Raw genomic sequence first — 21,287 nt, forward strand, 5'->3', positions numbered from 1 at the left:
TCACGGTCTCTGTCACAGTGACGTCCACGCTGACGGATGTGCGGTCTCTTCAGCCTGCGCAACAGGCGCCGCCGTCCAGGCTGACGACGCCGAAGCCTCTCCTTCGCAGTCTCAAAGGCCGACGAGAAAGCCGAAGACACGGGCTCCTCCTTGGCAGGCAGATCTTTCGTTACGGCAGAGCTGACGACATCGGGCTCTGGCTCCGTCTCGGCCGGCGGTGACGACGTATCCGGCGACTTGAACGGGTTGCTGGTCTGGAAGGGGGATACGGCCCATGGGCTCGCGGCCTCGGGGTTTGTACTGGTGGCGGCGGGCGCCACATTCCACGGACTGCTGCCTGTGTCGGTGTTCATACTGCTGGAAGATTTATACTTTTTCAGAAGCTTGTTCACTACAAAGGACATTCACGTGAGGGTCGGTCAGCAAGAGCAGGAATGTGGCGGGATATCCGTCCGCCTAACAGGCGGGCATATCTGCCGCAGACTTGACACTTGGGAACTGTATCGGCGGATACAGTCTCCAAATGAGAATTGAGTGTCCCGCATCGTCTGCCTCATTCGACGTTTCTATCTCATGAAAGTGATGCGCATCGGGCGCTTGCAGCGGAACGCACCTCTCTTGTCGCCGATGTGCCAGTCCGGATTGCTGCCCTTGATGCTGCTGGCGACGCGCTTGGAGCCAAATTCGGGATTGTTGGAAATGACCGAGTGGATTTCGGCCAGAACCTCGTGCTCCTCCGGCTGCCTCTTGCTCTCGTCCATTTCAAAACCAGTTCGTTCTTTTTTCAAAAATGATGAGCTCGCAGCAAAAAATCAGTTTGGGCGGGTGGAGCTTATATATTGCGGAGTACGGTGCCTCCGTTCTTTAGTCGGCCATGTTTTTGCTTCTTTGTGCAGATATCCTTATAAGACCAAAGCGATAAGACTGCTGATTGGCTGATGAGGATGATGTGTACAACAGCTGTAACGTCTGCTTCTGATTTTCGGCGGGATTTATCGCTCCACCAAAGAAGCTCCACTGTCGCAGTGTGACGAAATCCACAACATGTACGTGTATGATACTGTATCATACAATATGTAGATTCTGCATAGATGGATGGCTTTCCGCTAGCATGCTCCAGGTATCAATGATATACTCCCATCGTAACGAGCCACAGCCTCAGCACCACTGCAGCATAAAATCTTCTCACTGCTAACGGTATATCTGAAAGTAGCGAATTTTTACGAATAACAGGGATCGGTTCCACAAACAAAAAAATTATTGGGGATCGCAGACTGCCTGTACTTGGGAATATTTTCTCGACGAGTTATCATGTGAGCGCCTCGGCCGGCTTACCATTTGTGGTTTTTATCACAAAGGTCGACGATGGCAATACCATACATTCGATGGAGCTTACTTTGGTTTGGAAAATGCTGTGCCCTGCGATCAAGTGTGACCATAAATCGAAACGGACGCCTCTCCGTGGCTAGTTTGGTTTAATTTCCCATTTCTCCGATAACTAGTGCTAAGCAGTAAGTACTCCTCATACAGGTCTTGTCGACCATGGGGCCCGATTCGAAGGTCATGGCAGCGAAAAGTGGGCCACCGTCGGTCGATCCCGAAGCCAAAGGCAGCACCCCACTGCAGCGAAAATTTCGTCTCATTCATCGACTTCTTGTGTTCGGTGCTGCAGTGTGGTACATTATCATCTCCTTGATGGCGACCGATGCTGCGTTGGACATTCTAAAAGATGAAGCGCACTACGATAGTGGTCTAATTCACTTTGTATCGCCACTAATCGCTGGTTATGCTGGAACGAGCACGATCCGAAAGGGTCCACTTGTGGTGGATGTTCTGGGAGACTCCACTACACCGAAAGCCTCTGGAACACTTTTTCTAGAGTCCGAATCGAATTCGTCATTTACGCAGTGCTCGGCAGTCGTTGAGGGCGAGGGAGTGGACATTTACACCGATAAATACTTGCGCTGGATGTTCGAAGTTCTTCAGAACAAGACGGCTTACAACATCTCACTATTGGACGAAGTTGAACTTGTGCTACCAGTTGTAGACTGCCAGCTGCATGTCATCCGCAGTGGGAGCGCTGCTATCGCTCGAGTGAACTACCTCGTACGCTATAAAGACGACACAGAGCGTGTCTTGCTACTACCGACGTCATTTTCAATTCAGGACTACTATATCTCTGAACAGTACGAACGCGGAGCAGCGTTATTGGTAGAATTCTCGGTAGTTGAGGATACGGCGTCGGAAGACCCAGTGCCGCACCATTTCGCAATTGCACTCGACTATCCGTACGAGTACAAACCAGACTTTGAAGTTTGTACATTTTACAATCACACTTCCGAGGGATTTTGGTCGTTTGAGACGATACCTCGAGATTCGTTCATGAGACCCCCAAAGCCGCTACTTACAGCTCGACAGCTTGGCTTCTATCTCGATAAAGAGACTTCGCAGGTGAACCGGATCAATTTCTATTGGGTCCCAATCGATGATCCAGCCTCTGCGCTGACGTACTGGAACTGGCGTGGCGATGCTGTTATCCGCGATAACTGGGCCTGGGTACACATTATCCACCTGTTCTTCGCCATCGACGTAATGTTCCAGCTGAGTCTTCTGTTATTCCTAGTGTATCGCAGCATTTTGCAAAAGCATTTCTGGATTGGAGATGCCTTTGCATCCATTTCGAATGCACTACTATACCGTGGCATCTACGTGATCATTTCTAACCACGTGAACGGATACTGGACCCTCACCGAATTCTGTCTAGCCCTCGCTGACGGTATCAATGGAAGCAATAATGTCAAGTATCGTCCTGAACTAGCACACGCGGATATGCTCACAATCTACCTCAACATTGTAAGCGTGCTCAGCTATCTGCTACGCGAGCGAATTGACCCAATTTTTGTGTTAGTTTGCTTCGAGATTGGCTTCAACTCCCGAGAAGCTATGACCAAACTCTTCCCATCGCTGAAAGAAATGCTCATCGACTATTCGAACACTGAAGCGACCTTTGGTCTAGTGGCAGTGGATGATTTCTTGTCCAAGTTGTCTCCCATGCGCCTTTGGACTGTGCATCCGATTCATCAAAATGTGTGGCCGCTGCTCACTGTCACGTTTGTGCTCATCTACAGCACTATACTGGTTATCTTGATTTACGTGGTTCTGCGCAAACTATGGAGATATTATTCTCTGAGATTTCAAGTGGGCAGCCAGGATGGAAGCGCTTCCAGACGTCAAAGCTCTGGTTTGTTCCGCAGTGACTCGGAGCCACGTGAGCAGATGCAGTTTGAGACAGCGACAGGCTCCGTACTGAAGAATCGCTTTGGTATCTTGTCGACGTACAAGAACTACACGTACATCAATGGTCGCAGATTCACATCAGGGGATGCAATCTACTGCAACGGATTCGTGGTTGCTAACGACAAATTCGTCATTGCTACGGAGGATTTAATGTCCCTGCTCATCATGAAGATCACTCGAGCACGTTCACGAACATCTACGTGTACACGATTAAAGAGGCACCGGTGTGAACCAAACGGCTCGCCTCGTGTACCCGACTACAATTTCCTGGCATGATCTGGCCAAGGTGAGCGTCAGTCCGTTGTCGTAGTAGAGAAGATCTTCATACAAACCGCCTGAGTTTATCATTGATAGTACAGAAACAAAAGATAACAACTACTTTTTAATGCATTCTCTTCGCGTTTGTGTTAAGTTTTTTGTGAAACTTCTACGCTAGGATGTTGATATTGAGGTGGAAGAGGTCGTTCCACGAGAAGGTGTTGGGGTACACGAGTCTCGCTGTGCGTTGAACAGTGTAGCCATCCACTTCGTAGGCATAGACATTGATGAAGCGCGTCTGGACGGCCTTGATCATACTGATCGTCAGTAAGTCTTCGGTGGCCACGAGGTACTTACCGTTGACAATCACGTAGCCAGAGCAGTAGACACCGTCAGGCGACGCAAACTTCAAACCTTTGAAGAAGACGTAATTCTTGTAGTCCGAGATGAGACCGTAGCGAGCCTGAAGCTCCGCACCTGTCGAGAGCTCAAAGTTGGTGAGATTCCCTTTCTGAGCCATCGCAGCTCGCTCGTTTGTGGATCGATCGACGCTTCTGCCAGTAAGACTTGGAGCGAGCGGGTCCGGGTAGATTTTCTTGTAGATCTTACGCACTACGACGAAAGAAATCAACGTTCCGGTGAGGATATACTTGGGGTAGAACGAGGCCACGATAAACTTGTTGTCAACGCTGGTGAGCTTGTCAGTTGTCCAAAGTCTCATGGGCGACATTTCACGTTGCAAATCGGTGACTGTAGCGATTCCTAGGCGGTATTCTTTGTCCGAGTAGGCGCGAACGGTCTTAAGTATTGCAGGTGCCATCTTTACGATAGGCTGGCGGTTGTCGTGGATGGCTTCATAAAGGAAAACACCGATCGTAGGGTCGATCCTTTCTTTGAAAATATGCCCGACGAGTCCAAACAGACTGAGAAACATCACCATGAGATCTGCGTGGACAATTTCCGAGTGGATTGGCACCAGCTGAGTGCCTGTAAGATCGTTGGCGTTTGAGATGCAGAACTCCAGAAGTGTCCATTCTCCATTCACATACCAAGAGGCAAAGACAAGCAGACCTCGAACCATGAGTGTACTGTTCGATAAAGAGGCAAAGGAATCGCCGATCCAGACTTTGCCATCGCGTACATTCCGATACACAATGAGTGAAAGAACACTCAATGAGAATATGGTTTGTACACAGAAGACCAGATGAATGCCATGAACCCAAGCCCACGAGTCCAAGATGAGAGGTTGGCCTCTCCATTCCCATCGCGAAATCGCTCGCACCGGGTTAGTTTTCTCCAGATTCCAGATGAGGTTCCGGATATTCGACTGCTCCGACTCAGCTCCCAAGTAAAATCCACGTCGACGCGCAGTGAGCACGGTCTTAACCGGATTCACGACGATACTCTCTGGGATACTTGTGAGGTTCCAGAAGCCATCGGCTGATAACCCTTCAAGCTTGTACACTTCGTAGAGCGGTTGATGTGTGAATGCATAGTCCAAACCAATTACGATGTGTTGATCTAGCTTCGTCGCTTTCATATCACTCACAGTAAAGAGTGCCGTCACAATCGCAGGGCCCATTCGGTTCGCTTCTGGGATCCAATAGTCTTGGATTGAGACGGAAGTTGTAACCAGTTGAATATTGGTCGGCTTGCTTTTGCTGCGAACGATGTTGAACACACGCAGCAGCGACGGGTCTGCCTTTATCAGAGGAGGCGAGGTGCAGTCAATGACAGGTACTACGAGTTCCAAGTCAGCTAGTTGCGTGAGGTTGTACGAACTTCTAGCGATCACACTCGCGAAGTTGGCTCGGAGGAATTTGCTACTGTAAATGTCAGCATCAAACAGCTCAACGCCGCTGCACTTCTCCATTGACGTAGTAGTGTCATTCTCGAGAAAGAGAGCATAGTCACGAGGGGTTGTATCTCCGTCTAGGATGTCCTTAACAAGTGAGCTGTCACGAATTAAGCCGTCACCTAAATATCCGAGGATGAGCTCGGATTCCATAGCACCGAACGATCTCGAATCGACTGGAGACCCCCGCAGTACTTCAAAGGTGACAATTGTTGCTCTGAGATAATTGGTCAAGCACATGAGCGCTGCTCCGACGCCAAAGATTCGTCTGATGAGGTTTATCAGCTGAGCCTTGGTGATTCGCTTCTTTTTAGATTTCAGCCCGCTACCCGACCTAGGGGCCGGCGAGCTGTTCAACACCGTGGCTCCCTTCGATGGTGCCACATGCGCGTTCTGCGTCCCCATGGCTTTCCGATCACACTTAGCGACTCAGGAATGCTTTGTCTCGTATCACTTTCACACTTGCTGTATTTTTCACAAATGCTAATAAAGATGGAATGAGTTTTTTTTTTGCTGTTGGATAAGAGCTAGTGTGGCCGGCGCAGGAATAGCCAGCCGATCAAAGCCGTAGAAGAGTGGAGTTTAATTTTAGGCAGAACCTTCGGCGAGACAGAAAAAAACGGTGGTGACAAGGAGCTGCCAAAAATTGATCAGCTACCCGACATACAGGAATAGGATCTCAAAAGTTAATCAATATTTATGGGAATCTTTGAAGTTTTTAATACTGTCGGTTTACGAAAGCACAATCACGTCGAGACGTGTGAGGTCAGTCCACTTAATGGTGGTCGGGTACACAAGTCGTGAGGTTTCCTTCACAGCACGTCCGTTAATGATCTCGTACACGAAGATGTTGGTGAAGCGCACACGCGTTATCTTCATCAGAATCAACGGAATAAGGTCTTGGGTTGCCACTAGGAACTTGTTGTTGGCCACCAAGAACCCATTGCCGTACACCGCGTCGATAGTCGCCAAAACCTGGTTGTCGTGCATGGTATAGTTCTCGTAGCTGGATATGATACCGTACCGTTTCCTCAGTGCCGCACCGGTAGCCGATTCGAATGAGGTGAGGTCGATCTGTTGCAGACCGTCAACCTTATACTTATGGGATCGGGAACCGCCATTCTCTCCTCCCAGATCCTCCCATCGAGCGATCTTTCTGGCTACAATGTAGGCCACAATGAAGACCATGGGGCTAAAGATTGAGAGGGTGATCGACGAGACCACTCGAGATCGGTTCTCTGGGAGTCCGTATGAAGTTAGCAGCTCCATGGGTGACAAAGCTGCAAGACCAGGTCGCACATTTAATAGACCTCGAGTGGTGTCGGCAATGGCGAAGTCTGCGATATTTGCTCTCAATGGCGGGAAAAAGTCGGCCAACTCAACACGGTATCCCCACCCCAGCTCGAATGTTGCAAATGCCAATAGCGGATCTATTCGCTCGCGAGCAAGATAGCTCAAGAAGCTCACCAGATTCATGTACACGGCCAACATGTCGGCTTGTACCAGCTCCGGTTTGTAAAAGATAACATGCTGACCAGTAATTGTGTCACCAATTGATATGGTCATTTTCGTGATCGTCCAGTACCCGTTCAATTGATTGCATACCAGAACGATCACGCCTCGATACATGAGCATTTTAGAGATGGTGGAAAACGCGTCTCCGACCCAAATGTGACCCGTAAGGAAGCGTCGATAGATCACGAATGCCAGCACACTGAGATCAAAGATGACGTTAATAGCAAAGATACCATGGATAGCATGCGCCCAGGCCCATGAATCGTGAAGCACCGCTCTACTGTACCATCTCCATTCTCGAAGCTCCGTTGCTGGGTCACGAGACAGATCCCAGTGCGCTGTCTCAATGTTTGACTGTGACGTGACGTCACCTTTGAACCGTCCAAAACGACGAGCCATTCGTACATCTTTGGCTGGGTCATTGGTCCGCTTGTTGGGTAGCGTTTGTAGAATCCAGTAGTTGTCTCCATCGACCCCTTTCAGCTCGGAGTACTCGAATTCAGGTTCAGCAACATAAGGATAGTTCAGCGCGACGGCGATATGGTGAGTCAATGGCGTCGTTCGCATGTCTTCGATAGACGTGACCAGAAGCACCATCCCTGGACCCCTTTGGAACTGTTGTGCCACCTCGTAATCTTGAGTCGAAAGCATCGTCGATAGGATAAATGTTTTTGTCGGATCGCTCTTTTTGCGTGTGAGGTAGTACACGCGGGCAACAGTCTTGTCACCTGATACCAGCAGGTCAAACGTGCAATCCACGACGGGTACAATCAGCTCGAGTTCATTGACGTATGACAAATTGTAGGTGGCATACATTTGCATCTTTGAGAAGATGAAGCGTAGGAACTCGTTGCTGTAGATTCTGGCGTGGAATTTTTCCACTTCTGAGCAACTTGTAAACGAGTGTGCAGTTGCTGTTTCGAGGTACAGAGAGTCGTTGCGTGGGGTAGTGGATCCCTCAAGAACTTCCTGAACCAGAGGGCTTTCTTTTATCGTTGCGGTGCCAACGTAGTCGACAATGAGGTTGGAGTAGTGGGTCTCGATTGGTAAGTCGTGTGACACAACTCCACGGAGCACTAAGAGAGCCGTGCCGAATGACTCCATGGATACCATCATGTAGAGTACCGCTGTCGCGAACACTGCAGTGCGATACAATAAGAACCCGATCCGCGGCAATGTTAGCGCTTCACGCTTGTCCCGGATCTTTCCCGTTGGATGATACGACAGACGTGGTTGATGTTCAGGGAGAGTATTGGATGAAGGGATCGTGTCCATGGAGATATCATCGACAGGGAAATCGTTCCCTCCTGAACCATCGTGAGGCGAGAATTCATTCATCGTATTGGGTTCCTCGTCGCTTGTGCAAGTTTGGAAGTGAGTACGATTCTCAGAACTCATGCTCCGTTTCACCGCCAACCCTCCAATTGTATTTTGGGCGACCAACAACGACAAAAATTTGTCTTCTATCGAAAAAGGACGATTAGAGCCCACCTTTATCATGATGATAATTCTACAGTTTCAACCAAGTATAATTCTCCAGATTAGGAAAGTGAGCTCCGCTTTGGAGAGCGCTTATCAATTGGGGTGCTGGCAATTCTCTTTTACCTCCACGTATTATCATAAATCGTTTGTGTGTAGTAGATAGGTGATACCTACTACTTCATTCATACTACGCTTAAAAATCTAAATTATAACCTTGATGTACAATAGCTGATAATCTTCATCGGGTGATTGAAAAACACACACAGAAGATGGTCGATAGCGGTGGTCATCAGTATCAGCATTAACCTATTTCGCTACGCAGACTTTTGTTAATTTTGGGTGATGCTTGTGTTTGACAAAGAAATAAAGCTTGATCTACATTGTACATGTAGTGCTCGCCACCAAGAATACGCTGGACCAGAGAACTGAACAAGCACAGTGCATAAGAACGTTTTGCTGTCTATTTTGGTTAAATTTCAGGGACTAAAGCTTTAATTAAAGCGCACAGAACAGTTCAAGCAATTTTTTTTGTCTGTAATGTTGTGCTCAGCATGTACTCTCGTCCTCGAGTCTGGCGTTTCTCAAGTGTTTGGTGCATAGTCGTTGTGTCTCATTCTTCGAGCTCCCGTCTCGCGGTCTCAACGTCAAGAGTTGAATCATCGGTCAGGCAACCTTTTCCTGCACCTTCGTGCGATACGACTCGAGCAAAATGGTAATAGTGCACAGAATTTATTAATATTGATTTAATGAGCTCTTCCTGATAAAACGTGCTCTAAGCGAGAATGTTAATGTTCAAGAAGATCAGGTCCTGCCAACTCAAAGTCTCGGGATAAACCAGCTGAGCTGTACGCTGAACCGTGTTACCATCCACAGCATACACGTACACGTTTGTGAACCGAGACCGGAACGCTTTGATCATAATAATCGACAGCAGATCCTTCGAGCCAACAAGGAATCTGCCATTCGCCACGACGTATCCTGAGCAATATACGCCGTCAGCCGAAGCGAACTTGAGCCCCTTGAAAAAGACGTAGTTTTTGTAGTCCGAGATGAGTCCATAGCGTGCTTCAAGCTCAGCTCCGGTGGAAAGCTCAAAGTTGGTAAGGTTTCCCTTCTGCGCCGTGGCAGCCTTCTCATTGGATGATTGGTCACCGGTGCTTCGTCCTGTTATCCCTGTAGGTTTCTGGTCTGGATAGAAGTGGTGATACACCTTCCGCAGCCCAACGTACACTAGTATTAGAGCTACCAGCAGTGCCTTGGGGAACAAGGCAGCAGCCAAAAACCCGAAATCGATTCCGTTGAGCATGTGTGTCGTCCACAGACGCATCGGAGACAACACTTTCTGCGCATCCGTCACTGTCGCAATACCCGCTCGGTATTCAGTATTGGCGTAGTCGACGACTGTTTTCATCACAAAGGAAGTGTCACGAATAATATCCAGTCGGTTGCTGTGGATAATCTCGAACAGGAAGAGCGCGAACGCTGGGTCAATACGTTCTCTAGTGAACCGTCCAATAAGTCCTATAATACTAAGAAACATCACCAATAAATCGGCATGCGAAAGTTCAGAGTGAACGGGAATCGTCTGTGAGCCAGATATGGCATTGGCACCGGGGAGGCAAAACTCGACGAGTGTCCAAAATTCATTCACATACCAAGACGCCATGACAAGCAACCCTCGCATCATAAGTGTGCCATTCGATACCGAAGCGAAAGCATCGCCGATCCAGATTTTACCAATGCGCAGATTACGGAATACCACGATCGACAGCACCGCTAGTGAGAATAGCGTCTGCCACGCGAAGATCACATGAATACGTGTACCCAAGCCCACGAATCGAAAATGACCGGTTCACCATACCATTCCCATACTGATAAAGCGACTGCCGGGTTCTGATCCTCAACTTTCCAGAACAGATTACGCATATTTGCCTGTTCCGACTCAGCATGCAGATAGAACCCGCGACGACGAGCTGTACGTACATGAATGATAGGATCCACTGAGATATTACGAGGAACACTAGACATCTCCCAGTATCCGTCGGGTGACACTCGATCCAGCGTGAACACACTGAAAGTTGGAGCATTTGTGTACGGGTAGTCCAGTCCAAGAACGAAGTAGTTGTCAACATTTGTAGCACGCATATCACTCACTGAGAAGAGCGAGGCCAAGAGTGCAGAACCCCGCCGACTCTGCTCGTCAACGTGGTAATCTTGTGTGGAAAAAGAAATGGCTACAATGTGGACATCGGTCGGGTCACTCTTGCGACGTACCAAGTTGTAAATGCGAAGCAAACTTGGATCGCCCGTCAATAACGGTGGAGAAGTGCAGTCGACCACAGGCATGATAAACTCGATGTCCTGGAGAATGGTGAGGTTGTACGAACCGCTCGCAACAAGACCCAAGAAGCCGCTATACAGGAATGTAGCGTTATAAATGTCCGAGTTAAACATCTCGATATTAGAGCATTTTTCGAACGAGGTAGATGTTGGTGACTCCAGATAAAGCGTGTCGGTTCTTGGCGATGTGTTGCCTTTCAACACGTCCTTAACAAGGCGGCTATCTCGAATTAGTCTGTCGCCACAGTACCCCGCAATGATCTTCGCTTCCATTATGCCGAACGATTCCGTTCCAATATTCGTTCCTTGCAGCACGTCGATCGTCTTGTACGCCGACTGAAGACCAATTCCCGCGTACATCAATGCAGCAGCCACTCCAGCGATACGACGAAACAGATTGAAGAGCTGGGCACCCGTGATTCGCTTCTTCTGCACACCACCGTGTCCTCTCTTGGATGGACTCGTGAAGGGGACATGTTTTGGAGACACTCGAGCGATGAGCCCTGTCATCGTCACCAGCTACGTCCACCAACAATGAAAGCGATGTGGAGCTGAATAACACTACTTGAGTGAACGAGGTGAACGAGGCGAACGAGAGGTCTTCTAAATCGGGGAGACTGAAATAGAGAAGATGGCTATTTCGGAATAGGGAAGAACGTCACCGACATCTACGATATTTCTACAAGGTGATAACGAAAAAATGGATGACAGGCATCCTTGTGGACAAGACAACGAAAGTATAAACAGGCATTTCTATTATCACTGCTGCTGTAAAGGTTGGACACTAGCGCGTTTGCACTCGTCTGCGGACTTATAGCCGTGGGCCCGCCCCTCTCTTCACTTGCTGCGCTGCGCTCGGGGGGCGCCGCTGCGCGGCCTGCCCCACCCCGGCCTCTAAGTCCTCGACTCGGCAAGGCGCTGTGTCTGGGATTAGAAATTAATTCCGAGCGAGTGTTGCCAAGACCGTCGGCTAAGTCCATTTTATGCATGTTGGGGGGTATAATTGTATAGTCGGTTAGCCAGTCGGGCAAAATACTCACTTCCAATATTAAAAGCCACCGTGTATGCGATAACTCTGAAGATGAAGAGTTCCTGGATGGAAGCTGCGTTCCTGTTGGGTGTCTCAATGTCTTTTGGCATCGCAGCGTTTGAGGACGCTAGCAGCTTTCTCGCCATGAGACAGCGAATCGCGTTCAGTGATTGGTGTTTGGCGCTTGCGCATCCATCCATGTGTGACAGACGTGCAATACATGTATCCCATCAAAACTGAAGCAAGCAACTCTGACGTAGCTGGATCGAACTCATTACCCGACATACGCGGAAGGACACACGCCTCGACACAAGAAACAAGTAGCAGAGATGCCAGCCAGCATGACCGCAACGGCCGCTCCGATGGAAACGCAGACCCAAAGCAAGTCGGACGTTGACTACGTGCTCGTAGACTTCGAGCCTCTTCACAAGCAGCGCTGGCGCAGTGAGACCGTGCGCCTCGTGTGCGTAGAATTCCCACCGCACACGCGAAGTCTGTGGCACAAGCACCTAAACTATGGCATCTACGTGGTTATGGCACCGCTCAACGTAACAGAGCAGCCGTTCGGTCAGGAACCGCGCCCGTTGGTTCAAGAGAAGGGCTCCGTTTTCTGTCGCGACCACACTAAGGACAAACTACTGCACGTGATCAATAGCCATAATACGCCGCTCTTTATTGTAGAGGTGGAGCTGCTTAAGAAGAAAAAGGACATTATGCCGCATGACCAGGTGGCGCTGCATTCCAGTAAGGGCGTGGAGCTGCTAAACAACGAGCCCGAGTGCCGGGTATACCGCCTGACGCTACAGAACGACTCAAGCGAAGGCCAGTCGGCTAACGAGATCTCGCTCGGCCTGCCCACAGGCGCTGTTTTGGTCGGTTTAGACGACTGCGAGGTCGAAGTCACCAATGTTTCAGAGGACCCAATGGTCGACTCGGAGCGCACGCTGTCACTAAAGGTGGCGGACGACGTTCAACTGAGTGCTGGCAAATTGAACCTTAAGCTGCTCTCGTCCAAGACCAGCAAGGTGCAGTTCATTCTCGCCGAGGTGTATTAATCTAAATCGCTCTGGCGTGATCATGAAGTGGTAAACTCTGTTAGCACCGATGAGACTCTTGTCAAGACCAAACGCGGATACAGAATCGTTTAACTTTTGCCTAATCTACTTTTTATTGATGCAACTTTTGTACTTTGTATTGACAAGAGGCTTCGCCAATAATAACGCTGGAAAATGCGACCGAGGCAGAGTGATTGACCAGCCGCATAAACCCAATTCATTCCCAAATCGCTCGAGTGCTGCAATGGGACCCAAGAGCGAGACGAAGCCCGATGTCGACTACGTTCTCGTGGACTTTGAGCCGCTGCATAAGCAGCGCTGGCGCACGGACAATGCGCGTCTCGTATGTGCCGAGTTCCCTCCCTTCACGACGTGTCTGTGGCATCAGCATCTCAAGTACGGCATTTACGTGGTCATGGCGCTGCTGGACGTTGTGGAACAGCCATACGGCGAGGAACCTCGACCGCTAGTGCAGAAGAAAGGAGCGGTCTTCTGTCGTGACCATACCAAGGATGAGTTAATCCACTTGGCAACCACCAAGGAGCTGCCAGCGTTCCTCATTGAAGTCGAAATACTAAAGGAGAAGGTCGATGTGGTGCCAAACAAAAATATGCCACTGCACGAAGGCAAAGGGATCGAACTGCTCAAGAACGAGCCGGAGTGTCGAGTGTACCGCTTCTCACTGCAAGGCAATGATGATCAAGCCACTGCTGAGATTGTAGTCAATCTGTCGACTGAAGCTGTGTTATTAGCATTGGAAGACTGTGAGGTGGAGATCAGGGGTGTTTTACATGGCAACGTAGAGGTGACCACGCATCGTATTCCGATGAAGGTTGGAGGAGATGTTCACCTGAAAGCTGGCAACTTCGGAGTCAAATTATTGTCATCAGGCGCAAGGACGACGTCGTTTATCTTGGCCGAGGTGTTTTAAGCTCCGTGTGTAGCTACAATAGTACTGTCACAGTACTATTGTAGTACCTCCATACACTTCCCACTCCTACAGACTCTCAACCAGCTCATATCGTTTACATCTGCACGCTCCAGAAGTCCATTTTAAAGTCGTGTTTGAAGATGTACGACTCGACGAAGCCCGGGTCCGTGATGGTAGACGTCTGGTAGTTGTAGATCAGAGCCTTGCGCTCTTCCTTGGGGTTCTCGAAGTGCAGCTCGTTTTTGCGCGCTTCATCAATGAAGAAATTGGCGAAGAACTGGCCGCTTGCAACTCCTTCGCGCGAGTGGTCAATCACCTCGTACGGGGTACCGTCCGGGTATTCTCCGTACTCGAAGCTGTTCTTCTCGGGGTGGAATTGCACGGCGTAGACTGGGTACTCTTTGGCCTCGAAAGCTGAGATAAACTCAACTCCCTGTCGATCCACATTGGTGGCTAGTACAGTGTAAAAATCTGTGAGGGACGAATACTGGTTAAACTTCTCGGGTGTGATCCCTTGTTCGTGGTTGTTCATCGTTATAGGTTTGTCCTTGAGCCAAGAGTAGAGCTCGGGGCTGGCCTGACTGAATAACCTACTGGTGGGCGCAGCGTCAGTGAAGTTCAAGGGCAGAGTGATGTTCATGGAGTCGAGACCTTGATTGAGCGAGTCCATGTCCTTCGTGGTGAGCTGCACGAGCCACTCGAAGCCGAGGCAGGTGGCCCACACCGGGAAGTGTACACCCTTATCGTTGAGCTCCAGCGCCAACTGGAATAGGCGCTCAGCGCGGTCATTGGCGGTGGCGGCACCGCCCGGGAACAGCAGCCCATTGAGCTGCGGAAGTAGCTGCTCCAGATACGGCTTGGGTGCGTTGTATGGGATGGGGACGACACGACCTCCGGCACTTTCCACCCACTTGACGTACGATGCTGCAATGTACTCGCCGTGCTGGGAGATCGGATGCGCGAAGACGCCAATGATAGGCCCGCGAGCACTAGCGGCGACGACAGAGAGGCTTAGAGCCGCGGAGAACATGAACGACCACAGCGTCATCGTGAAGATGTGGATCTAACATGAGGCTAAATCGGATGGTCTGATTGGGGGGCTCGTTTCTTCTTTTTAGCCAATTAAATGGGGTACTGTGAAATATGACCAAATTCTCCGTTTTTGGCCTGTCCTGTGGCTCAGTTACATAGCCGTGCGACAAATGACCAGGGTACTGAGTAATCAGTACGGTATTGACCAGAATGGAATTAAAAAGTAAATTAAAATGATGTGCAAAGATTCCCCTTACCCTATCAATCAAATCTTAAGATTTTGTACAACGGTGGGCGGTGCAACGTTCTCCTGGCCTCTCATTTCTCAATTTGCGTCGAACGCCCACAATGAAGCGGAAATGTGTAATGTGGAAGACGTCGACTCCGACGAAGACGACGAAGCTGTGTCAACGTTCGGTGGAGGAGGAGATAGTTCAGGCGACGACAATGAAGACACGGACCGGACGCAGCTAGCCCAGGGCACGCAGTTAGTTCGGGAGGGCAGCGAAGACTCACTCGACGATCTCTTACTCCAGGAAGATTCATTTGAAGGGAAGGAGCTGAAGCGGCTTCACGCCAATTGGGACGCTTGGGAGAGGTATCGCGTTAATTACTGCGAGGAGGAGAACGCGCATCTAGTCGTTCAAGAAGCAGAGAGTGTGTCGAAGCGCAACAAGCAGCTGCGTGAGTCCAAACGTGCGAAGAGTGGTCGGGGCGTCCGCTACTTACCTGACGGCTTACCGCGGTGGCGACGCAGGTATATTTGCACCCATGGAGCGAAATCTCGGCGCCGTGGTATGGGAAAGCGGCAACAGTACCGACCTCGTGGTACTGGCTGTCCGTTTCGATTCACAGTCGAAAGTATTTTCGTCAAGGACAAGTAGATTGTAGAGGTGAAGAACCCTATATATACGCACAACCACGCGCTATCCGAAGTGGTGTTCCAAAACTATCCACATAATTGGCAGAAACCGATGTGTGAGGCTATTGTTGAAGACCTCCGGCTGATGGTTCGAGCGGGCGGTAAACGTTTGCGCATTTACGAGTACATTCGTGACTATTCAAGCTACAAGGTGACGCGCAAGGACGTGGCTAACCTCCTAGTCAAGATTCGCAATGAAATGCGTGGAGAAGCAGACGACGATTTGGCTGCTGGAGAGTTTCTTATGGAGTTTTGTGAAAAGGACAAAGACAATGTTGTTAGTGTGGACGATACATCTTCCGGAGAGACCGGTGCTATTTCTCTGACTACGAGACGTATGCGAGCCACGTTCGCCAGGTTTCCAGAGCTCTTGTTGGTTGACTGTACCCACAAAACCAACAGGTAAGATTTTCATAGGGAATTTGCCAGGTTTTATTCCAGGCTTATGCCGGGTTGGACACCAGGCTTTCACATAGGTGATTTGTCAAGTTGAGTATCAGTTATAAACCAGGTTTTAATCCTTACTAATTCAGTTCACGTTTGTACCTTCAGATATGACTACCAACTTTGCAGTTTAATGGTTATGGATGAGATTTGGAAAAGAAATCATAGCGTGACCGTTGTTACAACTGCAGGGTTTAAGCTCAACAGAAGGGTCAAGGGGGTCGACTTGCCGGCTGGTTTGTTGGACAAACTTACGTCTATCTGTGGTGTAGTAGAACACACAAATATCGTCAGATGTGGATTCCTTACACAAACCACAACGAATCGCCGAGTTAGGTCGGCGGTTTGTATGGCCTGCGCAGAGGGTGGTCTCCTCGCGGTCCGGCCCTTCCGGGACAGACGAGTGGCTCGCTTCCACCCGGTTCCGACTAACCAAGTCAGATCACTTCCGAAGCTCCGCCGAGTTTGGTTCGGCTGAGCTCGTTCACAGCCCTGTGCCCTCCACCAAAGGATGGACGACGGCGCGCGAGCGCTTTTACAGGTCACCGAGCGCAGAGGCAGCTCAGCTAGAAGTGTTACGGCACCCGGGCTATCCGACGTACCGGCCCGCTGAGTATGCGGGACTTTCTTTCGCGCGTAGCGAGACTTTGTCCTACCCGGACCGACCTAATCTCTTGGCGCTACCAGTCAATACCCTACAAGCTATGCCTCTCGAGTATTGACGGCAGGCATAATCCAGCCCTATGCAGGGACTTACCGGAAAAGTGTACACGTGTCTTGGACTAGGAAAATTCTGCTCTGTTATCTTCTGGGAGCCCTTTCGCGCCCCCCCTATTTAATCCTATGCTTCTCATACAAATATCTAATGAAATGTAGTCGTTTCGGATCTCTACCGACCCTTCAGCTGAGTTCCGGCGACCGTTGAGCTCAGCGGCTGTTCGGATAGCATATCCGGACAGATCGCCGAGTACTTACCGTGATCCTTGGCTCCTAAGCTCTGGGTTATCAGACCGAGCCGATTCTTGACCTAAAGTAGGTCGGCGTATGGTCGAATCTGGAAATCCCTACACCACAACTGCCCCGGTTATGATACGAGCCGAGCTGGTGAGTGTCTTAATCCTTCATTTTGTTCTGCCACCGTTGGTCCGTACTCGGCTGATGACGTCTCGCGGCTCCCCACCACCTTCTTTGGTACGTTCGTTGCTTCCGCTGTCACTCACTTGGCTGCTCCTTACTCTTCGCATGTTGTTCCAGCACAACCCGTGGCACCATCCTTCTTCTCCAACTCCTCGTCGAGGTGAAGGCGTGCCAGCTGAGTCGATTCCTCGACCCGTCGGTACTCGTGGGGTCAGCGACCGGCATGAAGCTGGGCTGGTTGACCTGACAACTTCCCATGAGTCTGACGCGGAGTCGGCAGAGTCTTCTCGCGTGCGCCTTCCTGGTCCACCGAGCTTGCCGGGCGACACCACTTCGGGCGCCACCAATCAGCCAAGCTCGGCTGCTCCAGTGAGTCTTGACTCCTCATGGCCAGAATTAACGAGCAAGGGCATGATCGCCGAGAAGAATTGACCGTTTTGGCGAGGCTCATGGCTTACGGATTTACTCGTTCCGTGGAGCCCTCCGATCCCGTGCAGCGGCGAGCGATTTTGCATGCTGCTTCCGCGGGGGAACTGTTGGATATCTTGAAAGGCAACTACGCCGCTCTTGATTATCCAACGATCATCGGCGATCTCCAAGCTGACAACCAAGCTGTTCAGGAGGAGAACCGCGCACTGACTCGGCGACTGGACTCGCTTGCTCTCAGCAATGTCGACTTGTCAACTCAGCTCTCGTCGGCTCAACAGCAAGTGTCTCGATTGGAGGCTGCTGCTACGCAATCGGCTAATCTCCTCGCGTCGCTGCGAAAGGCTGTAGCTTTTCGCTCCGCGCGGTATGGATCCTCAGGTTGTTGACGACGCGATTGAAGAAGATTTCGATCTTGCTGAACAAGCGCCTCCTGCCTATGCCCCGGGTGCTCCAACTCGGCTGAATCGTCAAGGCATCCATATCTTCACTGGGTCTTCGATCGGTAAGCTCGGCTCAGATGGCGAGAGTGCGTCTGATGACGACTCGGCGGACGATGGGTTGGGTTCTCCCAATCTCCGAGGCGCGTCTCCGAGTATGTCTCCGTTCGGCACCCCACTCCCCAGTGGAACGGATCCTCAGCCCACTTCCGGCGCGTCGGGTCCTGAGGCACCTGGTTCGGCGTCAGCTTCGTTGGCTAGCTCGGCGATGATACTTCTTGCCACGGCTGCGAATGTTGCATCTCCTTCCGCAAGTTCCCAAGGGATGACGTCTGCTACGACGCCACGCCCCCAATCGTCGAGTCCGCTGAGCTCTTCCCAGTTGTCTCCGTCGGGTTCAACTCACTTGGAATCCGGATCGCCGACTTTTTAGTTTTCTTCCTTTGACTGGGCGTCCCGTAGGTATCGTTCAGGACTTCATTTCGTAATTATTCAGATTATGTAGTTTCGACACAGTAGCATTCCATCTCAACTCGGCCTGTGTCGTCCGCTGAGTTGGTGTAACTTTTGGTGCAATAGCTGTTAATCCTCATCTGCAACTTGCACCATTTGCAGACGGTTTTCGCGCTTCTTCTGTCGTAGATAGTCAAACAGGAGACCCCCACATGACAAATTTGACAGTGGTTCCCAAGTAGGCTCATCGTAGCCGACCCACTTAACTTTAAACTTCCGTTGTGATCGTGACGTACTTGTGGATAATGGTAGCTCATCGTCGAGAATTGCTTCGACTTCATACTGGTTTGTACTTGTGTCTGGTTCCCAGCTGTCTTCAGGCAGTAATTCTTCATCAAAGTCAAATCGCTGAGTCTCTTCGAGGTCGGCGATTAGCCTCGTCTTTGGTCTTCCGCCGAGTTCTTCAGACGTGATACATGGACCACTGGGTAGAACCTATATCCACTCTTGTCGGGTAACTCCAATTCATAGGCGAATTCTTCCACCTTCTTCTTCACCCTGAATGGTCCATGCCATCGGTGGGCTAACTTCTTGGTCAGGTCCGACTTGACTCGCTCCATAAACAACCAGACTTGATCTCCTTCTTTGAACAAGGATTTGGTGGATTCATCGCCTGGTTCTGCAACTTCATCTTCGTCATCTGCTGTGTTGGGAATGGATCTTTTCTCCTCCTTGCTCAACGCTTCGTTGTGCTCTCGAGCTCGTCGTGCTTTCTCTCGCACTTGGAACTCAGCTGCTAATCGAGGTGCCACTTCTCGTTGTCTGTTCGCTTCTCGGCGCCACTCGACTGCGTCCGCCGAGTTGACTGGGCGTCCCTGTCCACGTCGTATTGAACTCGTCATAGCCTTGAGTGTAGACTTTGCGTCCCAACCATGCACCAGATAGAAAGGGGTTTCTCGCCGAGTCGAATCTCTTGAGTTGTTGATAGCGTGTACCATCTTCTCGGCGATGTCATCCCAGTCGGCTTGAAGTGGGTCTTCTACGTAGACCCGTATAGTCTGAACCATTGTCTTGACTGACCTCTCTTGTTGACCGTTAGCTTGTGGTCGGTAACTCAGCGTAGCTCTTGATCTCGACTGCATCATCTCGGAGAACTTTTGGAATACTTAACTCATAAACCTTGGATCTCGGTCGTGCCGTATCAGAGACGGAGCCCCGAACTGCCTGAAGACGCATTCCTCAAATACCTTGGCCACTTCGAGTGCTCCGGTGTCATTCATAGCTTTAGCGATAACGAACCCCGTGAAGTGGTCCTGGAACAGCAGCAGTGCAGTATTGCCCCGCTGAGTTCGAGGAAGGGGAATCACGAAATCCATTGACACGACTTGGAATGGATGGTCTGACACCACATTTCCCGGCGAATAACCTCTCAGCTGTGGCTTGCTCTTACTAGTATTGCAGTCCTCGCAGGCCCTAACATGTTTCACCACGTCGGCGTAAAGACCAATCCAGTAGTAGTCGGCTTTGACTCGGTGATACGTTCTGACGATGCCTTGATGCCCTCCTTCGATCGAGTTGTGGCAGTTATGAAGTATTTCGTCGACCATGGTTGACGGAATCACCAATCTCAATGAGAGGTTCGGTTCGCCGAGTTCGCCTAGTCGGCGGGCTTCATCTCGGCGGTATAACAGGCCGTCTTCGCTGAGTACAAAGACTTCTGCGACTTTGCCGGCATTCTGAGCTCGACGGTGTGTAAGGTCCTCCAATTCACCTCTCAGGTACGCCTTCAGATCGGCCCACCTGAGTTCTTCATCTTGTGCCTTCGCGATTCGTCGTCTCCGCTCAGTCTGTACCGTCACTGGATCAATGTCGTTGGCATTCTGAGCTGTCTGGGCTGACTCCATCTGCGACCCTGTTTCGACATTCGGGGTCGTGTGGTTAATCCGCCGAGTCGACGCCCTGCTGACTTGTTCGAATTCATCTCCACTGCTTTCAAACGCGGATTCTCCAGGATTGGTAGACATGGCTTCATGATCCTGACTTCCTCCTCTTGCTCTAGCCGAGTCTTCATCCAGCTCGTCCTCAAAGTGAACTCGGCGTACTCGGCTACGAGTGACTGCCGTGACAATCGGTGTTTCCGCTGGGTTGTCTGTGGCGTACAGTTCTTCGGCTACGCGGTTAATAATTCTCAGCTCTGCTTTCTTATCCGTCCCAAGAATTACTCGTCCAGCTTTAGCTTCCAGTGCTTCTGTAGCGAGAGAATCAGCCGCTGCGTTATAGTGTCGCGCTATGTGTCGATACCGGACCGAGTTGAGTTGTTTCGTGAGATCCTTGTGCCGAGCTAGTTCCACTTGCAACGTTTCCTTCTTGCATGCTATCACCCCCATGGATTGCTGGATTGCAAGCCGGGAGTCACCCACGATAATCAGATCGGTTATCCCTCGGTCAATCGCCGCCAAGACTCCATTGTTCATGCCGGTGTACTCGGCGATGTTGACTGTGGTGGACGACAGGTACGCACTCGCAGCAATCTCAATGTCCCAATTCGGAAGGCGCCACAGTATCCACGAACAACTGCCATACCCGCCGTATTTAGCCGTCTTCGCTGAGCCATCAAATGACAGCACGCATCCTGCAAAGTCAGCTGGTATTCGGGCATATAGCAGCTCT

At 50.5% G+C, this 21,287-nt stretch overlaps 8 protein-coding genes across 8 annotated transcripts; 3 read left to right on the forward strand and 5 right to left on the reverse strand.

The window, feature by feature from the left end:
* PITG_07342 (uncharacterized protein) lies at nt 1-761 on the reverse strand (the record flags this gene model as incomplete). Its single annotated transcript, XM_002905224.1, has 3 exons — nt 1-9; nt 174-337; nt 614-761. 3 exons carry the CDS (start codon nt 759-761, stop codon nt 1-3), a joined length of 321 nt encoding a protein of 106 aa, XP_002905270.1.
* Nucleotides 762-1,542: 781 nt separating this feature from the next.
* Nucleotides 1,543-3,607, forward strand: PITG_07343 (uncharacterized protein; the record flags this gene model as incomplete). Its single annotated transcript, XM_002905225.1, has 3 exons — nt 1,543-1,560; nt 1,627-3,449; nt 3,514-3,607. The coding sequence occupies 3 exons, from the start codon at nt 1,543-1,545 to the stop codon at nt 3,605-3,607; spliced, it is 1,935 nt and encodes a 644-aa protein (XP_002905271.1).
* A 117-nt stretch (nt 3,608-3,724) lies between these two features.
* On the reverse strand, nt 3,725-5,815 carry PITG_07344 (uncharacterized protein; the record flags this gene model as incomplete). The annotated part of the gene is made up of 2 exons (XM_002905226.1): nt 3,725-5,716; nt 5,771-5,815. 2 exons carry the CDS (start codon nt 5,813-5,815, stop codon nt 3,725-3,727), a joined length of 2,037 nt encoding a protein of 678 aa, XP_002905272.1.
* Nucleotides 5,816-6,142: 327 nt separating this feature from the next.
* Nucleotides 6,143-8,173, reverse strand: PITG_07345 (uncharacterized protein; the record flags this gene model as incomplete). The annotated part of the gene is made up of 1 exon (XM_002905227.1): nt 6,143-8,173. The coding sequence occupies one exon, from the start codon at nt 8,039-8,041 to the stop codon at nt 6,143-6,145; it is 1,899 nt and encodes a 632-aa protein (XP_002905273.1).
* Nucleotides 8,174-9,179: 1,006 nt separating this feature from the next.
* On the reverse strand, nt 9,180-11,107 carry PITG_07346 (uncharacterized protein; the record flags this gene model as incomplete). Its single annotated transcript, XM_002905228.1, has 2 exons — nt 9,180-10,199; nt 10,256-11,107. The coding sequence occupies 2 exons, from the start codon at nt 11,105-11,107 to the stop codon at nt 9,180-9,182; spliced, it is 1,872 nt and encodes a 623-aa protein (XP_002905274.1).
* Nucleotides 11,108-12,064: 957 nt separating this feature from the next.
* Nucleotides 12,065-12,956, forward strand: PITG_07347 (uncharacterized protein; the record flags this gene model as incomplete). The annotated part of the gene is made up of 1 exon (XM_002905229.1): nt 12,065-12,956. One exon carries the CDS (start codon nt 12,140-12,142, stop codon nt 12,830-12,832), a length of 693 nt encoding a protein of 230 aa, XP_002905275.1.
* A 101-nt stretch (nt 12,957-13,057) lies between these two features.
* PITG_07348 (uncharacterized protein) lies at nt 13,058-13,763 on the forward strand (the record flags this gene model as incomplete). Its single annotated transcript, XM_002905230.1, has 2 exons — nt 13,058-13,601; nt 13,665-13,763. 2 exons carry the CDS (start codon nt 13,077-13,079, stop codon nt 13,761-13,763), a joined length of 624 nt encoding a protein of 207 aa, XP_002905276.1.
* Nucleotides 13,764-13,857: 94 nt separating this feature from the next.
* On the reverse strand, nt 13,858-14,811 carry PITG_07349 (gamma-glutamyl hydrolase, putative; the record flags this gene model as incomplete). The annotated part of the gene is made up of 1 exon (XM_002905231.1): nt 13,858-14,811. One exon carries the CDS (start codon nt 14,809-14,811, stop codon nt 13,858-13,860), a length of 954 nt encoding a protein of 317 aa, XP_002905277.1.
* Between the last annotated feature and the right edge of the window lie 6,476 nt (nt 14,812-21,287).

Source organism: Phytophthora infestans, genomic scaffold, assembly GCF_000142945.1.
Source record: "Phytophthora infestans T30-4 supercont1.10 genomic scaffold, whole genome shotgun sequence".
In the NCBI taxonomy this organism is placed as follows: Eukaryota; Oomycota; class Peronosporomycetes; order Peronosporales; family Peronosporaceae; genus Phytophthora; species Phytophthora infestans.